At 56.8% G+C, this 17366-nt stretch overlaps 5 protein-coding genes across 5 annotated transcripts; 3 read left to right on the forward strand and 2 right to left on the reverse strand.

Annotated features, from left to right (window-relative positions):
* Positions 1–90: 90 nt before the first annotated feature.
* Positions 91–2772, forward strand: SLS55_006385 (uncharacterized protein; the record flags this gene model as incomplete). Its single annotated transcript, XM_066777815.1, has 1 exon — positions 91–2772. The coding sequence occupies one exon, from the start codon at positions 91–93 to the stop codon at positions 2770–2772; it is 2682 nt and encodes an 893-aa protein (XP_066631910.1).
* A 3872-nt stretch (positions 2773–6644) lies between these two features.
* Positions 6645–8756, forward strand: SLS55_006386 (uncharacterized protein; the record flags this gene model as incomplete). The annotated part of the gene is made up of 3 exons (XM_066777816.1): positions 6645–6853; positions 7058–7933; positions 7979–8756. The coding sequence occupies 3 exons, from the start codon at positions 6645–6647 to the stop codon at positions 8754–8756; spliced, it is 1863 nt and encodes a 620-aa protein (XP_066631911.1).
* Positions 8757–9928: 1172 nt separating this feature from the next.
* Positions 9929–10392, forward strand: SLS55_006387 (uncharacterized protein; the record flags this gene model as incomplete). Its single annotated transcript, XM_066777817.1, has 3 exons — positions 9929–10082; positions 10190–10275; positions 10351–10392. 3 exons carry the CDS (start codon positions 9929–9931, stop codon positions 10390–10392), a joined length of 282 nt encoding a protein of 93 aa, XP_066631912.1.
* Positions 10393–11595: 1203 nt separating this feature from the next.
* On the reverse strand, positions 11596–12044 carry SLS55_006388 (uncharacterized protein; the record flags this gene model as incomplete). The annotated part of the gene is made up of 2 exons (XM_066777818.1): positions 11596–11854; positions 12037–12044. 2 exons carry the CDS (start codon positions 12042–12044, stop codon positions 11596–11598), a joined length of 267 nt encoding a protein of 88 aa, XP_066631913.1.
* Positions 12045–12586: 542 nt separating this feature from the next.
* SLS55_006389 (uncharacterized protein) lies at positions 12587–15368 on the reverse strand (the record flags this gene model as incomplete). Its single annotated transcript, XM_066777819.1, has 3 exons — positions 12587–13684; positions 13741–14414; positions 14471–15368. 3 exons carry the CDS (start codon positions 15366–15368, stop codon positions 12587–12589), a joined length of 2670 nt encoding a protein of 889 aa, XP_066631914.1.
* Between the last annotated feature and the right edge of the window lie 1998 nt (positions 15369–17366).

Below are 17366 nucleotides of genomic sequence, written 5' to 3' on the forward strand. Positions count from 1 at the left end.
CCAAGCGCGCTCTCCCTCTCCGCGCCGCTGCTCGAGCGCGCCAGGAGAGACTCCCCCTCGCACTCGCCAACGCGCGATCGGCGCAAAAACATGAGCACATACGAATCCCAACCCTGGGCCGTCTCCCCCTCCACCACCCTCCAGGCCTTCACCGACGGCGTCGACCCTTCCGCAACTCCCGAAGCCCAGCAGCTGCTGTCTGGCATCACCAACGCGACGGCTTCCGAAAAGGTCCTTGGCGTCCGCGTCGCCTCCGCCACGAAGAGCGTCAAGGACTGGTGCGCAGAGCTGGAGGCATGGACGTGGTGCGAAACCTTCGAGCCGCCCTTGCGTCGCGACCCGTACATTCAGGAGAAGGACACGCAAGGCCTCGACAAGGATGCTGCCTCCACCGGCGCGGATGGCACGGATAACGGCGATGAGTCGGCGTATTGGGGCTCGATGCCGGCGTCGACGGTGATGGCCTACGGCGTGCGTCTGGACCAGATCAAGGAAGAATTGGAGGATTTGAACATGGACGAGCTCAAAGGTTACATCCTGGACATGTATCCCATGGAACGACCCCGACCCACATCAGGTTACGGCAACAAGCGCGCGGAACTCCACCTCTTGGACGACTTCTCCTACGTCGTGACCCATACCATGCTGCAGGCTCTGCCGTGTCTGTCCTATCTCAGCCAGCTCACGCGTGTGTGGTCGGTCCGGCTGTTGGTCCTGCACGAAGTGCCACATTTCCTCACCGGCTTGGACGACGTGATGAAGGCTATGCGCTCGGGATGGGATACGTTGGATCTGTCTGATGACCCTCAAAAATCCACGAAGGAGCTTGACGGCTGGAAGGAGGTCATCGCCGACACCCGCGACAACCTGCAGAGCAAGATCACGAGCCTAGGGCGGAAGCTGGACCGGATGCTGGACGCACTCGAGGGCATGAACGACGTTCTACCCGACAACTGGATAGATGATTTCGAGGCGGTTGAGGCGGATTACAGCAAGTGGGCGGCCGATGCTCAGAAGCGAATTTTCGAGCTCGACATGTTAATGTCCAGACCGCCGGAGAAATTGACCCGCCCGACCTCTGCGCGTGGTGCGGATCAACCGTTCGGCTTCGGCGCGCTCCACACACCGCGAAAGTTGCTTCTGACCACGGACAATGGCGAGCACAGGCTACTTTCCGACTTGGACGTCACTGGCGACAAGCTTGCAGGACCTGTACCTAAATTGAATCGCACAAGCACGTTTAGTCCCGAAAAATCGGGCCACCTCATTCCACGCGGTCATCAGCGCTCGCGATCTCGGTCTGAGCCTGAGATCCACGTTTCGCCCTTTAAGTTCGCCCAGCGACTAGAAACGATTGAAGGAACACCGACCAAGACGGATCGCTTCCGGACATTTGACCTGGATGCCGAACAAGGTGACAGCGATGACTCCGAGGCGGTCGCTGAGAGTAGCATCCAAGAGTCTGTAGAGAGGCGCGCCTCTGTTACCTCCGTTGAGTCTACCACACGCTCGCAGGTAAAGAGCGTGGATGCCAGGCGTGGCAGTAACTCCAGCAGTAAGGAGGAGCCGCAATCGAACAACAGCAGCCCTCGCAGACGCCACTCTCACCACGGAGCACATTTGGCCACGACTGAAGAAGAGAGTCTCGCGTCTGGTAGCAGCGATGGATACCCCCCGACGATGGACACTCCTGAGCTTCGGATCGAGGAAGAATACACATCGCCCGCGGAGTCACAGATGTCCAGCCCCGTTGGCAGTCCGGACGACTCTCCCTCGTTCCGTCCGCTCCCTGGCAAGCGCAATGCCAAGATGCCTCGACCACCATTGAACTCTGCCATGCAAAAACGGAGGACCAAGTCCCAGCAGATACCGATTGTGATTCCTAGCGATTCGGATTCAGATGAAGCCAGAGATGCTCCTGGACCCAAACCACGGAATTTCAGCGCAGCTAAGAGCAAGCAGCATCGACGTGTGTCGAGCGCAACGGCCGACTTGGAGCAGCAAATCCGCCGCATCATCACCTCGGTTCACGCGCCGATTCGTTTGACTTCTGGAGATGCCGGTGGTTCGCCAGTGGACACAAGCTCCAGGCGCACGTTCTCCGGCTCTCGTCCGGAGTCGTCGTTGCGAGTCTCACGCAAAACTAGCGCACAATCAATCACGATGCAGGCAGTTCTATCTGAGGCCACCGGTCCTCGCAATGCTTCCAACCGCGACTCAGGCATCAAACTCTACCACCTTACCCAGCCTGGCCAAGCAAAGCCCATCAAGCTCTTCGTGCGCCGTGTCGGCGAGAACGGCGAAAGACTGATGGTCCGGGTTGGAGGCGGTTGGGCGGACCTGGGCGAATACCTCCGCCAGTACGCGGATCACCACAGCAGACGTGTGATTTCCGAGGGCAAGGTCGAACACCTTGGGCTTGGGTTCAATGACACCCCGGAGCCCCTGCGGCCATCAAGTTCGCACAGCAACACTGGCGGATCCAAGCGCTTCTTGGGCACGCCACCAACCAGTGCCCCTGCACCGCGGTCGCGCCCTAGCAGCGCGATGTCTAACTACAGCTCTTTTGACAGAGAGGAGGGAGGAGCGATGGACTCTGGAGCATCGCAGAAGTCATGGGCAGGAAATGAGGTCGGACTGGCAGGTCCGAAGACGAAGAAGTTGGACCTTTCGGGAGAGAAGTTGGAATGGATTGAGGGAATGATGAACCAGGCGAAGTTGCTTGGAGAGAAAGAGGCGGCGAACACGAGGAAGCTTTACATGAAGCAGTGAAGGAAGGGGGGATGGGTTTCCTATTGTTGGACGGACGCATTCTAGCATGCGCACGGAGTTTGATTTTGACGGGGCGCGGTTCGAGTAAGAGATATCCCTTTTCGTGGTTGGCTTTCGAGCGGAATTGGTACATTTGAGTATACCCCTGGGAATATTTTGGCATAGATTGGCGCAGGCACTTGCAGGTATGCTGGCATTGGCTTGAGGGCATTGCGTGAGCGTTACGGGCACTGGGCTTCTGGACGAGGATATGACTTGGTATCACGGCTGGCTCTGGATCTGGTACACGTCTTGGCTTTGTAGGTGCATTTCGGTGCATGGCTCGACGCATTTTGAGCATTTTCAATATTGCATTTACTACCACCCGTCTCCTGCTGGAATGTGAAGGGAGCGAGACTCCAAGGCCTCATGCCTCAGGCATCGCACAACGCGCACGGACACGCACGCAAGCTTGGCGGCCCCGGCATAACGTCAAGCACCCAGGTCGCGCATCGTTCAACGCGCCCCTCCCGCACCTCGCACTAAACACACGTTTCGCGTTGTCATGGACTGGCCTTGACCGACACAACCTCTACACACACACAACCCATCCGTCGCGAATATGGAAAATCTCACTTTGAACGACCCTCCGCCGCCGCCCCAGGGCGGGCCCGGTCCCGACGCTGGCCAACCGATGCCGCCGCCAGTCGTGCCCCAGCTTCCGCCGCAGATGTTCACCACCGCCGCCCAGCTCCTCGACCTGACCGACAGTCAGTAGCCTTCTGCGTCTCCCTTCCTATATGGATGCCCACTTCCTAGCCCACGCCGGCCTCGCGCGAAAAATAAAAAAATAAAAAGACAACGGAAAGGCTGACACGCGTGCGTCGCTTCGCGCGGTGGTGTTTGCAGAGAAGCTCATGGTCGCCCTGCGTGACGGACGGAAACTCATCGGCGTGCTGCGAAGCTGGGACCAATTCGGTATGGGACAACGAATCCTTACTTCATGCCTCGCTCCTCGCAAGGGAGAGAGGGGAGGTGGCCAGGACTGCGGGGGAGGAGTCACAATTGACTGGAATGTGCAACCGCCGCTGACGCATTTTTTCCTTTTTCACTCTGGCAGCAAACCTCGTCCTCCAAGATACCATCGAACGCATCTTCTGCCAGAACCTGTACGCCGACATCCCCCGCGGCGTCTTCCTTGTGCGCGGCGAGAACGTGCTGCTCCTAGGTGAAATTGTGCGACTCACCCCCTCCCTCTTCCCTGCTCACTTTTCACCCTGACCACACCACTTATTTCCAATCGCTTGCTTTCGTTGGGACTGGGCTTTTGCTAACCTTGTTTGTCCCCGCTGTTGGGGGCATTCTTGTGATAAACAGGACCTCGATAAAGACGACTACATCCCCGAACCCTTTCAACCAGCACCGGCGGCAGAGGTCTTCGCAATGCAGAAGCAGGAGATTGAAGAACGTAAGAAGAAGGATAAGCTCAGGCGCAAGCACCTGAAGGGCCATGGCTTCGAGGGTGAGCATACCGGGGAGGCAGTGCTATGATAGGAAAGTGATTGATGGAAGGATATTAAGAGGAGCTTTGCGAGGAAACTTTATCGCAAACTCTGAGGAATGGCTGGAGAATGACTTTCCAGGCTTGGGACCACACTTTTTTACAAAAGGTCCGGATACAAGGTGTGAGTGGGCAGAATATTGTGAAATGCCGCTCATGCTGTCGAGCTAGGCGGCATAGCTGCTGGCTCAAAAGCTCAAGGAGTGGAGCTGCGTTATCAATGCAAAGAGGCTCGAACAATGAAGACATTATATGCATATCATGACAAGCGGTCACTTCATTTTCTATGCTAGGGATTAACTACAAACATCCTTGTCTCTAGATGTCCCTCGCCGGTACATCCGTCATGGGTTTATTGTAACGTCATGTCCTAACTTATCACGAGCCTTGGCTTGGTCTTGTCATCATACCATGCAGCCCTTCAACGTTATAGTTGAGGCGTTGACCTGGCCCACACGTAGAACTAACCAGCTCATGTGTAGTGAGCTTGCGCTTCTCAATTTCCGCGACTCTGACGGTCACGTTCGCCTTGATCACAGCCTAGGCGGTATCTCTTCTCAGACTCTTCCATCCAAATCGGCAGCTGCAACACTGGAGACTGGGCTTGGAACCTGATCATACCATCTTCTCTAGCACCTTTCCTGTTCTTTCCTCCCCAAGCGCCAAAATGCTTTCGCGCGCGGGGTCTGGCTTCCAGCCCAAGCCAGCCGTATTGCCATGTTTCTCCCACCCACCCACATCACCAAGCGCTTTTCTTCTCTCAATCACCACCCTCCTCGTCCATCCGTCCACCATCCCCCGCCTCCGCCTCCGCAACCGCCGCCGTCACCAACGCCACGAACTCCCTCATCGCCTCCGCTCCCTCATCCCCGCCGCCGCCCGCCTGCTGCTGCTGCAGCTGCTGCGCCCGCACCAGCCGCTCCACGGCGAACTTGTCCGCCGCCTCCTGCCTCCACGGCCCGCGCGCCTTTTGCCCATCCAGCCCGACCCATTCTCCCTCCGGTGGTGCTCCACCTCGCCCTCGCCCTCGCCCTCGACCTCTGCTTCCCATTCCTCGTCCACCACCGCGCCCGCCTCGACCTCCGCGAAAGTTGTTGGTGTTGAAGCTTCGCTGTTGCTGCTGAGCGTGGCGTTGCCGGTCGGCCCAGTCGTCCGGGTCGGGCTCGACGGTGGAGGCGTAGATGGAGCGCAGGGTGGGGCGGAGGGAGGGGTGTTTTCGGAGGAGGTGGTGGAGGGCGGGGGAGGCGAGGAGGGCGGTGAGGGTGGTGTCTTCGTCGGCGGGTGCGGCGGCGGCGGTTGTGGGCGGTGCTGGTGCGGTGGATGGGGTGGTTGAGGTTTGAGGTTCTTCTGTGGCTACGGCGGTGGCGGTGTCGGTGGCGGTGGCGGTGGTTGAGGAGGGATTGTCATTGGAGTCGTGGGTGGGTTTGTGGGATTTGAAGCAGGCGAGCGAGCAGCTGGTGGAGGGGCGGAAGTGGTAAGTAGCCAACAAATGGAGGATGATGCAGCGGGCGGAGAAGAAACGGTATTGCGGGCGCGTACATACTACTTGACAGTGCAATTAGGGCATTTGTACTTGGACGGCTGCGCGCGGCAGACGTCGCAGGTGGAAGACATGGTGAGCGATCGGTTTGGGAGGACTGTGGTTGACGGGAGAGATTACTTTTTTCTGGCCGCTGACGTCGCGCCCGGAGTTAAGGCTGGTCGGTGGCTCTTCGGCCCAACGCGTAGCAATTTGGAACAGGACGCGTTTTTTGGGGCGGCCACTAATTCTCTCGACTTGCCTTCTAGCTGACTGCTATCGTCAGATATTCCAAGCCCCTATCGAGTCGGACATTTCCAATAATATGCAGCCAATGGCGACCTGCAGAAGCGCGGCTTTAGGACCAGGATGGCATTCCTTCAGGCCAACTTCTTGCCAGAGCGTCTGGTTGGGGGCCAATTCGCGACGATCGACTTGGGGCGGATTTCTTTGCAACGTACATATTCGCAATCTTCAGCTAATGTGTGACACTTTCGACATTTTGAGTCCCTTTTCTCTGGAAACCAGATGGACGACACATCGAGGTATGGCCTTTCGACCTGAGTGAACCCCAGAAGCTGACCGTGTCGCAGAATCCCCTTGAGAAGATTGACACCTGCTTACTCTCGCTTGTCGAGCATCGCCAGTATCGATGGCAAAGATCCCTCTGACACTGGCCGATGGAGTAGGAATCCATCGAGGGATGATTCACGCTCAGTTCTTTTGCAGCCACATGATGACGATGAAGCTCTGGACGACAATCCCCGGCATAATGGGTCGTCCCGTTGGCCAAAGGCTTGGCGCTTCGGAGCAATGCTCGCATCCATTACCGCTGCATCGGTCCTCCTTTTGAATTTTGTTGTGGCCATCTGGGCGTACTTCAAAGCCGGCAAGAAAAGCAACGGTCACGTCTACGAAGGCTCCTGTGATGATGTTGACGAGTTCAGCATCGGCATCCATCTTCTCATCAACGTCCTCAGCACACTGCTCCTGGGTGGCAGCCAGTACGTCATGCAATGCTTGTGCGCACCAACTCGCGGGGAGATCGATCGGGCCCATCGTCGAGGCGCATGGCTTGATATCGGTCAACCGAGCATGCGGAACCTCAGATACATTCGGCGGTGGAAGTTGCTCATGTGGATAGCACTCGTTCTATCTTCACTGCCGCTTCATTTGTTGTGAGTATCCCTCGTTGTTCCACCGACGCCAAGCTCATTCTGCCGAAGCTACAACTCCGTCTTCTATTCTTCCCTGGCGCACAATGACTACGACTTCTATTTTGCCTCTGAAAAGTACCTGCAGGGCGCTGCATACAACACTTCGGAATTTCCATCCCCTGGTACTGATAAGTATCGGAACCTCGCTTGTTATGGTTATGACATTGCCGGAAATTGCATCTCCTGGAATGAAGGCTCCTGGAACACCGACCCAAACAGCTTGCAGAAAGAAGCACCTCAATGGGAGCATCTGGAGAACAAAGAATGCATCCAAGCTTATGCGGAAGAGTTCCTCGCCACTCGCCGTAACCTTATTCTCGTCGTTGACGAGCTCGACAATACCACTTCCTCGCTGTATGAATTGGACTCGTACCAGCTTAAGAAAGAGGAATACGACGCAATCAATCCCGAGCCTTACTATTGGATTTGCTCTCATTGGTATGGGGAGTTGGACATGGGAGGTTCTCCCTGCAGCAACATGGTGGGCGGCCTTGAGGCTGATGCGTCGGACTGGACCGTATATGGCTACCGCATACGTTATTGCCGGAGCGAGAAGGTGGATCCCAAGTGCAGGCTGAATTTCAACCTTCCAGTTCTGTGCATCGTCATCGCTTTCAATGCCGTCAAGCTTGTTTGCATGGCATACGCCGCCTCTAGAATGCATGACAAGCCTCTCATTACGCTGGGAGATGCTATTTCGTCTTTCATCCGGTCACCCGACGCCACGACAAGGAGCATGTGTTTGGCTACCCGGATTCAATTCGAACGTAGTCGGAAGCGTCAGGATTGGTCTCAGGCTATCGAGACACCCATGGCGTACCGGCCGCAAAGAATCCGCTGGTCGAAGACGGCCAGTATGCAACACTGGCTTATTACTGTTTCTCTGTGAGTTCCGTCCTTGACCTACGAAGCCTCTCTAACACGCATCAGCTTCATAGTCGCGCTCGCCACTGTTCTCGGCTTACTCGGCTACGCGGTGCCACAGTTGAAATCAAGCTTTGGACAGAGTGGTATCACCTCGCTCTGGAACCTTGGTCTTGGCCAAACCCGGTCAGAGACAATGATCACGGGGTGGGCGATTCCAACGAGCGGAGATGGCGCATTGATATCCGCAATTCTGGTGTCCAACTCACCTCAGCTCATCCTCTCGGTGATCTACGTCTTCTTCAACGGTCTCTGCACACGCATGCTTCTGGCCCGGGAATGGTCTAGCTTTGCGCGGCACCGGAAGGCGTTGCGCGTCTCGAGCCCGCACGGCGAGCAGAGGAGCACGTACTTCTTGCAGCTACCCTACCGCTACGGCGCGCCGCTGATGCTCTACTCGGTGGCCCTCCACTGGTTTGTGTCGCAGAGCATATTCCTTGCCAAGGTCGATACGTGGAGCAGCGCCGGAGTTCACGTGCAGTTTGAGAGTGTTACGACGTGTGGGTTCTCGCCGCTGGGTATGATTCTGACGTCGATTGTTGGAGCCTGTCTTCTTTTAACCGGGGTTGGCATTGGGTTTCGGCAGCTGGACTCGGACATGCCATTTGCCGGCGGCTGCAGTGCGGCCATCTCCGCGGCTTGTCACCCCCCAGAGGAAATTTCCGAGAAGCTGCCGCTGCAATGGGGGGCATTGCCGACAGACGAAACTTCTGGGGCGGTCGGGCACTGTTCCTTCTCCAGTGGCGACGTGAAAAAGCCAGTGCTGGGGAACGCATATGCTTAAAAAAGAACATCGAACCGGCGGTGGCCAAGGACCAGAAAACACACAAGGCTTACAGTGCTGAGTTCGCAAAAGATCAGTGTTTCTATTTCGAGGGACCATCGTGCAGAGTGGCAGGGCGGTGGGCTTGATTTGCGCCTTGTTCCTGTGGGGAAAGATTTAATAAGTCCAAGGCTAAGGTCTCGGCGGTTAGGGAAGGTAAACAAGGCAGAGCTCGACGGTTAGGGTTGTCTGTATGGGAGATTGGTGCTAATTTCGGGTTAGATTTCGGCTGCAGTTGTTGCTACGCCTGGCGACCCCTGTCAACGGCTGGCCCATGTGCCGGGAATGCCGCCTCGCATCTTGGAAAATCGCTGATCATCCCGTTATACGCACAAGCCATCTTATGCCTATCACCAAACATAGCGGACCTAGTATGGCAGGAACAAGCCGAGTTTTCAACGGCCAGCCGGAATGATCGTCAGGAGGCGTGGCAAGCGGAAGCCTGGCATCCATCTGGATGCAACGCCGACCCATGACATCACATGACGGCCGGCTCCCTCCAACCACCGTGCTCAACGTCATTCGCATACATCCAAGCAGGAAAACACGGCAGAGCCTGAGAGCGCAATGGGAAATAATCTCCATTTTCCCCTCCCCTGCTCAGCTGGCGATCTGCGCTGCACCACACATGTTCTGCCGCCCGTTCTCCCGTGAGTCTCACGATGTAAAAGCGGCCCAGCGCATCCCTCCGACGAATCCCCTCGCCTATCTCGCTCACCGGTGGGGTTTATCCACGTCGTGGATCTCACAGTGGCCCTGTCTTTACAGCCTTCCTACTCCACCAAACCAACTAAATAGCTTAAAACATCGTGTTAAGAGGCGTTGCTACATGGGTTCAACACCATCATCTCCGCCGCCACGTCCAGCCACGCTGGACCGACTAGTCCGAGAGCGTTCTGTCGTCCCGCCACCAGACGAGAGTAAGGGGAACGCGCGTAGTAGCAAGGGTGGAGAGTGTGATACCGAATGACGGATGATGGGAAAGGAGGGTGACGAGCCGTGACACGCTCTCTGAGTTGAAGAGTATAAGAAGGCGCTCACGCAATTGCAATTGAGTACTACATCCAGCACAACCAGTATAATCATCACAATCCACTCTTTTCACCACAACAATAATCAACAAACCCTTCACAATGAAGTGCTTCGCCGCCATCGCCACCTTCGTCGCCGTTGCTCTCGCAGCACCCACGCAGCTCGAGGAGCGCCAGAGCACCCTCTGCTCTTCCGGCACGCCCCTTTGCTGCCAGCTTGATGTGATCGGTGTTGCCGACGCCACCTGCACGCAGCGTACGTTCCGTCTCTCCCCGTCACTGCCCAATCCCTCTTCCCGAGACATTGGAGCATGACCTTTCCGTCCTGGAACAATCTTACTGACTCAAACATACACACACTAGCCTCCGCAACTCTTACCACGGCTCAAGAGTTCCAGGACTACTGCTCTGAGAGTGGCAGGACCGCCGAGTGCTGCACTCTGTCTCTGGTATGTACCACCTCCCCTTTTGCCGGAAGAACCGGCAATGTTATGGAGACTTTACTAACACGCGAATGTGCACAGGGAATTGCTGGTCTTGTTTGCTCCGCACCTGTCACCGCATAAGCGGCGCAATAGCGAGTTGTCCGCGCCGAGGAAGTGTAATGGGAGCACGGAGACTGGTGTAGCACCATCACCTCCTAATCTTTTTGTTTCACCATGCGCACGGAGCTATCCGAGAAGGGCTTGAAGAAATAGTTCATGAGACGGCTCATTCGCCAGGTCTCACCGTTTATAATGTATTGGTAATGCCAAATCTACTAGATGAGCGCCTGCTTCCTGCGTCTTATTGGGTTAGTGAATGATGACTCGCCGCCAATGACTTGCATTGGATGTGAGATGCTTACTTTCATCACATGCAGTAGTGAATTTTTTTCCCCGGCTGCCGTGCGGGGTATGAGGCACATCTGCTCTCGGTGCGTGTAAGCGTATGAAAACTGCCAGGGACGGGACCTTTGCACTACGCCGACGGCGTGTCCGCGTGGCCCATTATCCCGATCTGCATGATATGCCGCTATCTCTCTGCTGAGCAGATATGCAGGTTTGTCTTCAGGCGCTGCCTCACAGATCGACAGGTCACATCAGCCTCGCTTCGACGACCACAAGTTCACTCGTGTCGTACAGTACGGTATCATCTCTTCCCTTAGATATTCGCACCTTTTTGTCCAAGTATGAAGCGCTTCATTCCACTCTGATCCCCACTCACCAGTCACCCACAGACAAAACGAGCTTCTGGTCGATCTGAGAATCAATCGTAAGTGGCTCGCGACCATTTCAGACCCCACGAAAGTTCATTCAATCTCAGACTCCTCGTACATACAAGTCCACTTCAAATCGCCGCATGTAAACCGCTAAAAACACAAGATAGGGAAGAAGATATCCCGCATCCACCCACCCATCCACCATCCCTCCTTCCCACACCACATACGCCTGACCTTCTTCCACAGCTGAAACAACCAAGTCATCCCCCAACAACCACGCCGGCGAGCCAGCCGTCGCCCTCCCTCCTTCCACCCAACCAACCCCCCTCCCACAAGCCCATGCACCGGCACGACCCGAGCCACCAAACCCTGCGCAAATACCATCGCCGCGGCGAAACAAAGGTTTCCGAAGCCCCCGCCGTCATCGCGGCCGCACCATCATGCGCGCATGACGACGACCACCACCACCCATACCCCCGGCGCGCGCTCGCGACGAGCCCCAACCGGTCAGTTGATCGCAGCGGCGAATCTCTTGTGTTTCCTCTCCCGAAAGATGGCCGACAAACGCTCAGAGCTTAGCCTTTAGGCGCTGTTGTCGTTGTTGCTGTGGTTCATCCTTGATGAAGCCACGATCCCTGAGGTAATCGAGGCCGACTGCACGGTCGACGGGGATCCATCCGGCGAACTGCGGGGCATAGTTCCATGACCTGTCATCGTCGCCGTTGTCGTCGCCATGTTTTCTCCGGATCTCCTCCAGGCGCATGATCTCGGCCCGGATGATGGTGGAGTCGTCGTCGTCGGGGGCGCAGGAGGAGGTGTTGACCTTCCTACGGGGTCGGGCCCATTCCTTTGTGCGTGCCATGGTTTGTTTGTGCCTCTTTCTTTTTATTTTCCTGTTTATTTTCTTATCCGGGGAGTGCTAGAACACACCCACACGATTGAGTGGTAGTAGGATCGATGATGAAGAAGGGGAAGGGATGGTAAGTGACGGTTGTGGATTCCGTGCCACTTACCCATGCTCTTTTATAGATGGATGCTGGGGAAACGATTTCTGTTCCTACACTTGCGCTGAGGCCCTCTGTCGCCTGGACCATGGCGTTGCGGAGAGATACTGTGTGGCGCTGGAGACGACGGTGTCTAGGCAGCACCTGCTAGTGTTTCCTCTTCAGGCTAGCATACCACTTTGTGGCTGATGGTGATTTCTGCTTAGGGTTTACTTTTCCAACTTTATCTCTCGATTATTGCAAGTATATCAAGAAATAGTACACATACAACTCTTGTATTCTCATAGCAACAGAATAGGAGAAGGACAAATAGAACTAATATCACAGTGCCGGTGCTCGGAGATATTTTGCGAAGCCGAGCAGGAAGAAAGGAAAGAAAGAAAAGGCGAATAGCCCACCTTCAACGCTTCCTCAGACCCATCACGCTGACTAGTCCCGCAGTTTCGCGAGCAACTTTCCCCCTTCGCAACCTCGTTTCCAATTTACCAAAACCTAGTCCTTTCTCCCCGCCTACACCACGTCAGCCGCGGCGACGGTGGTACCATACCCAATCAATCACTTCCGCTCCCGATACACATGCCCCGTCAACCTAATCTCCAACTCCGGGTCCCTGCCCCTCCCCTCCCTTTCCAACCTCCTCACAAGCGGCAACACCGTCTCCCCAAATGCTCTGATCTCCTCTTCATAATGCAAGAACGCCGTCAGCAAAATATCCACGCCGATACTCTTCAACAGCAGGATGCGATCTGCCACCTGCTCCTTGGTGCCAATCAGCTTCGTCTTGAAACCATCATTGTACTGGACCAGATCCTCGAACGAGGAGTCGGCCCACATACCGCCGCCCTCCTTCGAGGCGGCGCCGGCGTTGGCGACCTGTTGCCGGAAGCCCTCGACGGCCAGCGGGTCGGCTTTGCCCTGGATCTCGCGCAGCACGCGGACAGCCTCGGCCTCGGTCTCGCGCACGATAACGAAGCCGTTGACGGCGAACGAGACCTTGCCGGCACGGCCGTGCCTACGCGCGCGCTCGCGCACGTCGGCGATCTGTTCGAGGAAGCCCTCGAGCGTGTTGCCGTTCATGAAGTAGACGTCGCTGACGGCGCCGGCGTTGTCGCGGGCGTCGACACTGTTGCCGCCCTGGAAAATCTCCGGGTGCAGGCGACCCGGGAGTGGCACGGGCTTCGGCTTCAGCGGGTAGTCGTGGAACTGGTAGAAGTCGCCCTTGTAGGTGAAGGCGTCGTGCGTCCAAATGCCGCGCAGGCACTCGATGAACTCGCGCGAGCGCCGGTACCGCTCCGCGTGGTCGAGCCACCACTGCCCGATGGCCGTGAACTCGGCTTTGAACCAGCCTGAAACGATGTTGACGGCGACGCGGCCGTCGGTGTAGTTGTCAAGCGATGCGAGCTGCTTGGCTGCTACAGCTGGGTTCCATGGCCCCGGTAGCAGGGCGACGATGAGCTTCAGCCGTTCGGTGCTGTGCAGTAGCGCCTGCGAGAACGTCACCGGCTCGTGCTGGTTCTCGGCGCCGTAGCCCGCCATGAAGCGGATCTGGCTGAGCGCGTACTCGAAGCCTACCCGCTCCGCCGTCTGCGCGTACCGCCGGTTCGACTTGAGGTCCCAGTTGGTGCGCTGCGGGATCTTGGAGATAACGAGGCCCTGGCGGAAAGGTCAGTATTCCTCTTTGGTCTCGTGTTACTTGATAGTTAACTTACTCCTGATACGTTAGGCACCCAGTAGGCAAACTTGATGCGGCCAGGGTCGGAATTGAGCTGGTCGGCGTATGCAAGATCATCCGAAGGGAGGTCTACAGATACAGTACTGATGTCATTGGGGATGATAGGACTGGGAGAAACAGACTCGGTGATAGGCACGACTAGACGCTTGCCGCTGACGAGACCGCTCCTCATCTTGTCGAGTGCAATATTGATACCGGCAAGGCCTCCGTCAGCCACCTCGATTTCCGGGAACTTCAGCGTTCTGGCGACCAGAAGCTCCTCGATCCAGGTCATGACGGCCTCGCCCACGGCGGGTGCGGCGTGGAAAATTTTGATGGGCACACTGTGCTGTTGCACGTCGATGACTTTTGTCTTGGGGAGTTCGGTGAAGCCAAGCAGATGGGCACGCTTCTCGGCCGCAGACGTGTGCAAGAGCTCTTGCAAATGCGTGGCCGACTCCTTGCCGGTTACATCGATGGCGAAGCGCAGCTGGTTGGCGGTGATGCTGCGTATCACATCGATGGCGCGCTGGTGATCATATCTGTCCACTAGCATGTCCGCACCGAAATCAATGAGCCGTTTTCCGTTCTTGGCCACATCTGCGACGGCGATGACGCGGAGGCCTGCGAGCTTGGCAAGCTGGAGGGCGAATAGTCCAGTGGTTGAAGAGCCTATCCGTCGTCAGTACATGGAAATCGAAGGTGACGCCCGAAGCAATGGAACTCACCTCCCCAAATCACGATCCACTCCCCACGAGTCGGCCGCTCGTCGTAAGCAATACCCTCGAAAACCTCGGCACGCACGTCGTCGGGGAAATGGCTAGGATCGACGGAGCGCACCAATTGATACAGGTCAGGACCAAGCGGTGCATCCCGGGCTAAAGAGCTGAAATCCACGCCCAACGAGCTGCCGAGGCCAATGGTAGCAGCGACGAAGGCAACGCCAATGGCAGCACCTGTGTGCACCGACACGCCCTTGGGAATCCGGGCAACGTTGTAGTCGGCCGTCACAACGTACTCCTGGTACGCAGCCTTGCGAATGTCTCGGTAGTCGGTCGAGGGCCCAAACACGACGTCGCCGCTCTGCACGCGGCTCGGCTTGCGCGGGGCGCGAACCACCAGACCGGCAAAGTCTCTACCGTTCACCCATGGATATGACGGCTGTCCGGAATCGTGGTCTGGGCCTTTCCAGTCGACCGGGTTGAGGCCAATGGCGAGAACTTGGACGAGGATCTCGTCGTCGCTCTTGAGCGGGGGGATTTCCTTTGCCTTCTCGAGCGAATATTTCTGGCGCGGGCCGTGGAGGAGCAGAATGTCCTGCTGAGGGCTGCCCAGCTTGAGAAAATCTTCGTCGGAAGTATATTGGGTAGTGCCGCTGTGGCCATTGATGCCATTGGAGGGAGTCCCCCAATTCGGACGGACATTGGCGTATGTGTGCGAGTCGTGAGGAGTGCTGGGCGGACCAGTTCTTAGTGAGGAGAAGGGGGCGGAAGAGATGGAAGGGCGGTAGGGAACGGAGTGAGCAAGGCCAAGGCCATTGACGACGGGCTCTGGCTCACTCTGGCGGCCAGGGGAAGGATCATTGCGAAGGGACAAGAAGGGACCGCTGGCGAGTGAAGTGGGCATTTTGAGGGCGAAGGGGCGGGCAAAGAAGTTGCAGAGAGGGTTGGGAGGGCATTGTGCAGCTTAAGAAGCAAGGCGACGCATGACGCGAATAATGCAAGTGCTGTAGATCAGGAAGACTGCGGAATAGCAGCGTCATTGGCATAGCGTGAAGGAGAATCTTGAGCTTGTTTGCGGTAGTCCGATTACGTGCTCCAGCCCATCATGCAGATGCTCGATCAAGATCGTAACAGCTAGACGGGCTCATCAGTATAGCAGACAGTAGCAGTATTCGGCCTGTGACGAAACTGAATCTTCATGCACGGTGTGTGAAGCGGCTTGGCAACGATGAGCTGGCTGGTGGGTGTGTCATTACGCATGGGTGGGGTTGGAGCAGTGGACAGCTCATCGTCGGTGTGGATGTCGTGATGGAGATCGCTGCGGGGTCCGGTGTGCCGGGTTGGCGACTGCCTGCTGCCTGCCGCCTGCTGCCTGCTGACTCAGCCGCTGAAGGGCTCAGGGTTCAGCGCTCGACGGACTCAACTCCATCTCGTTTCATCTCAATTCTCTTTGCTTTCAGTGTTTGAGATGCTGCCGCATCACCTTTCCGCCGCCAGCTGCTCGTGGCCGTCCCGCAGTCCTTGCTCCAACCCTGCCCGCCCCACTGCCACGTTCTCACGTGCCGCGGCCCGCAATTGCCGTCCGTCGTCGCGTTGCTTCTTGATGTCAAACGAGGCGCTGGAGAACGAAAAAATCGAAGTCACGGTTGACGCTGCTACACTCATGCGACTTGCATAGGCTCGGCCTCTTCAAATCCTCTGCCTTTTAACTTTTGTTTTTGCTGGCCGCGCGCCGACATTCAACCACTTACGCCTCTGGCGCTTTTGCTGACGACGACTCGGATCGACGCAGGGTTCCATGAAACATGCTGCTGACTTCTTTGCTGCCGTGCCTCCTGCTATAGCTCTCGACCCGTCTCAACTACCTCCATGATTCGCCTCACTCGGGACCGAACCGCTGGCTGCATGCAGCTTTTCTAGGACACTTATCAGCTCTTTCGGGCAGTCCACAAGAACCCCATGCTCGTCGGGTCGTCTCTATCTCTAGGACTTATGCGTCGCTTCAGTTTTTCCTTCAAGGAAAAAAAAGAAAACCTGCGTCCAGGGCCACCTTCGCCAGCGCTATCCACAGAGATCTCCCGCATGGCAACCTCCTGTCGGCTGAAGTTCCGGTCGGCAACGTGTGGATCATCAGACTCCCCGCTCCCAGGCTCCTGATTACCCACCGTTGCCTCGACTGGCCAATCACCCCTCCAGTCACACGCCTACCTGCACGGAGACCACACTTGCTCCAAGCCTCATGCCCGAATCGTCGTTCCTTAGCCGACATCGCATAGCGGGAGCCATTTTAGCGCCCTCCCGGCACCGCTGCACCATCGAGTCCGCGTCATCGATTGTCCACCTTTGGCAGAACGCCGTTTTGCATGTCTCAGATCTGCAGCCACCGCGCCCCGCCGCCCAACACCTCCGGAAACTCTCCCCTGAACCGTGGGCTCTAGAAGCTCTCCCGTAACGAGCTACCGTTGCGGTTCTCTCCCGCTGCCCCAAGCTTCTTGGGCATGTCAGCAGCCGCACCGGGTCCGTTCGAGGCCCAGAAAACCCATAACTTCTATCCGAGCTCCGGCCTTGGCGGCTGCATCGAACATGTACCAAGGCGGAGCCGCCAGTTCATTCGTAAGGCAGAGTTGACACGCCTCGTCCATCGTGCGGGCATAATAGACTAGCTAGGAATCTGACTTGCACATGGCATTGCACTATAGCTCTTCCCTGCATTCAGTGTGACATGCTTACATGCAAAGCATACCGCTTCTCCGATGCATGCTGCTCTACGTGCATTTTAAAGTGTCATCTGGTTGATCGCTACGGGCTCATCAAAGATCTTCACGTGTGGCACATCCTCCACGCATCGCGGTACCGCGCCGGATCCCATTTACCCACTTTTCTTCCCGCCGCCTGGCCCTTC

This window comes from Diplodia seriata (genome assembly GCF_021436955.1).
Source record: "Diplodia seriata strain FDS-637 chromosome Unknown scaffold_6, whole genome shotgun sequence".
NCBI classification, from domain to species: Eukaryota; Fungi; Ascomycota; class Dothideomycetes; order Botryosphaeriales; family Botryosphaeriaceae; genus Diplodia; species Diplodia seriata.